The sequence below is a fragment of the Aplysia californica genome, unplaced genomic scaffold (genome assembly GCF_000002075.1).
Source record: "Aplysia californica isolate F4 #8 unplaced genomic scaffold, AplCal3.0 scaffold00022, whole genome shotgun sequence".
Lineage (NCBI taxonomy): Eukaryota > Metazoa > Mollusca > Gastropoda > Aplysiida > Aplysiidae > Aplysia > Aplysia californica.
The window spans coordinates 783,967-784,966 of record NW_004797292.1 but is presented as its reverse complement, the minus strand read 5'-3'; the positions used below and the strand labels follow the sequence as shown (position 1 = coordinate 784,966).

The following is a 1,000-nucleotide window of genomic DNA, read 5'->3' as shown; positions in this document are numbered from 1 at the left end:
CAGAACTCTACAGGCCGTAATGGACCGGCTCTGATCTATTCGTTCATTTGACCAATTGGCGTTCGTTCTAAAGGAAGTTTTCATCAATTAATTATTTCCCCATTACGTCATTGCATTACACTGTCCGCGTATAGAACAACATTTGAATGTGAAAACTCCAGTCATAAGGCATTTGACCTACGCACATTTTAATTTGCATCAATAATTCGTGACAACTTAAATATAGAATACAAAACTCAAGAGACTAAAACGCGTATTAAACTAATAAACAATTTACCAAAAAGATCGGAATGCTCCAGACGCGGATAGTGAAATACATTGACGAAATGTAATTAGAGACAAAAGTAAAATTAATGTTAGCCCCACGTACCCCTTCATCCTTGCCACCCCTCCTCCCCCATCTGTCTTTCTTTCCCCATGTACCCCTTCATCCCTCCCTCGCCCTTTTTTCTTTCATTCCTTCCCCACTTACCCCCCTCTCTCCCTCCTTGCCCTACATATTGCCCCAAATCCTTGTCCCACTTATCCCCTCCCCAATCCTTGTCCTACCACGCTCACCCACCCTATTCCAATCACCATTACCTTCCACCTCTATACCCGGCGTTGATGACCCCAGGAATGACCCCCGATTGGCAGTGCATCGTGTCAGGGTCAGAGGTCAACACTAGTGATTGGGACACGGGCCCTAACAGTACAACCTTTAAAAAGTGTCAAGTGGGCGGGGTCAAGTGTCAGCGGTACCACTTCTATGGCTCCTCCCACACCCTGGTCAATGAGGTAAGAAACTAAACCAGGCTAGGTAACCACAGTGACGCTTTTAACTAATTGGGCCCCTCAATGATATATTATGAACCATTAATAGAATAATGTATACAACGAAGCTATTAAAAGAATAAATCAACAATGGCGCTATAAAAGGATCAGTGACAACAATATATATGTATAATATAAGTATATATTTAATAATAATAATAATAATAATAGTAATATTATATATATG

The 1,000-nt window shown here is 41.2% G+C and overlaps 1 protein-coding gene across 1 annotated transcript in view; it reads left to right on the top strand.

Moving 5' to 3' along the window:
* Positions 1-618: 618 nt before the first annotated feature.
* Positions 619-1,000, top strand: part of LOC101850057 (uncharacterized protein F23F12.3) — a 12,885-nt gene continuing 12,503 nt past the window's right edge. The window contains exon 1 of the mRNA XM_035972450.1: positions 619-777. Coding sequence (XP_035828343.1) covers positions 619-777 — 159 coding nt within the window. The remainder of the gene's footprint in view (positions 778-1,000) is intronic.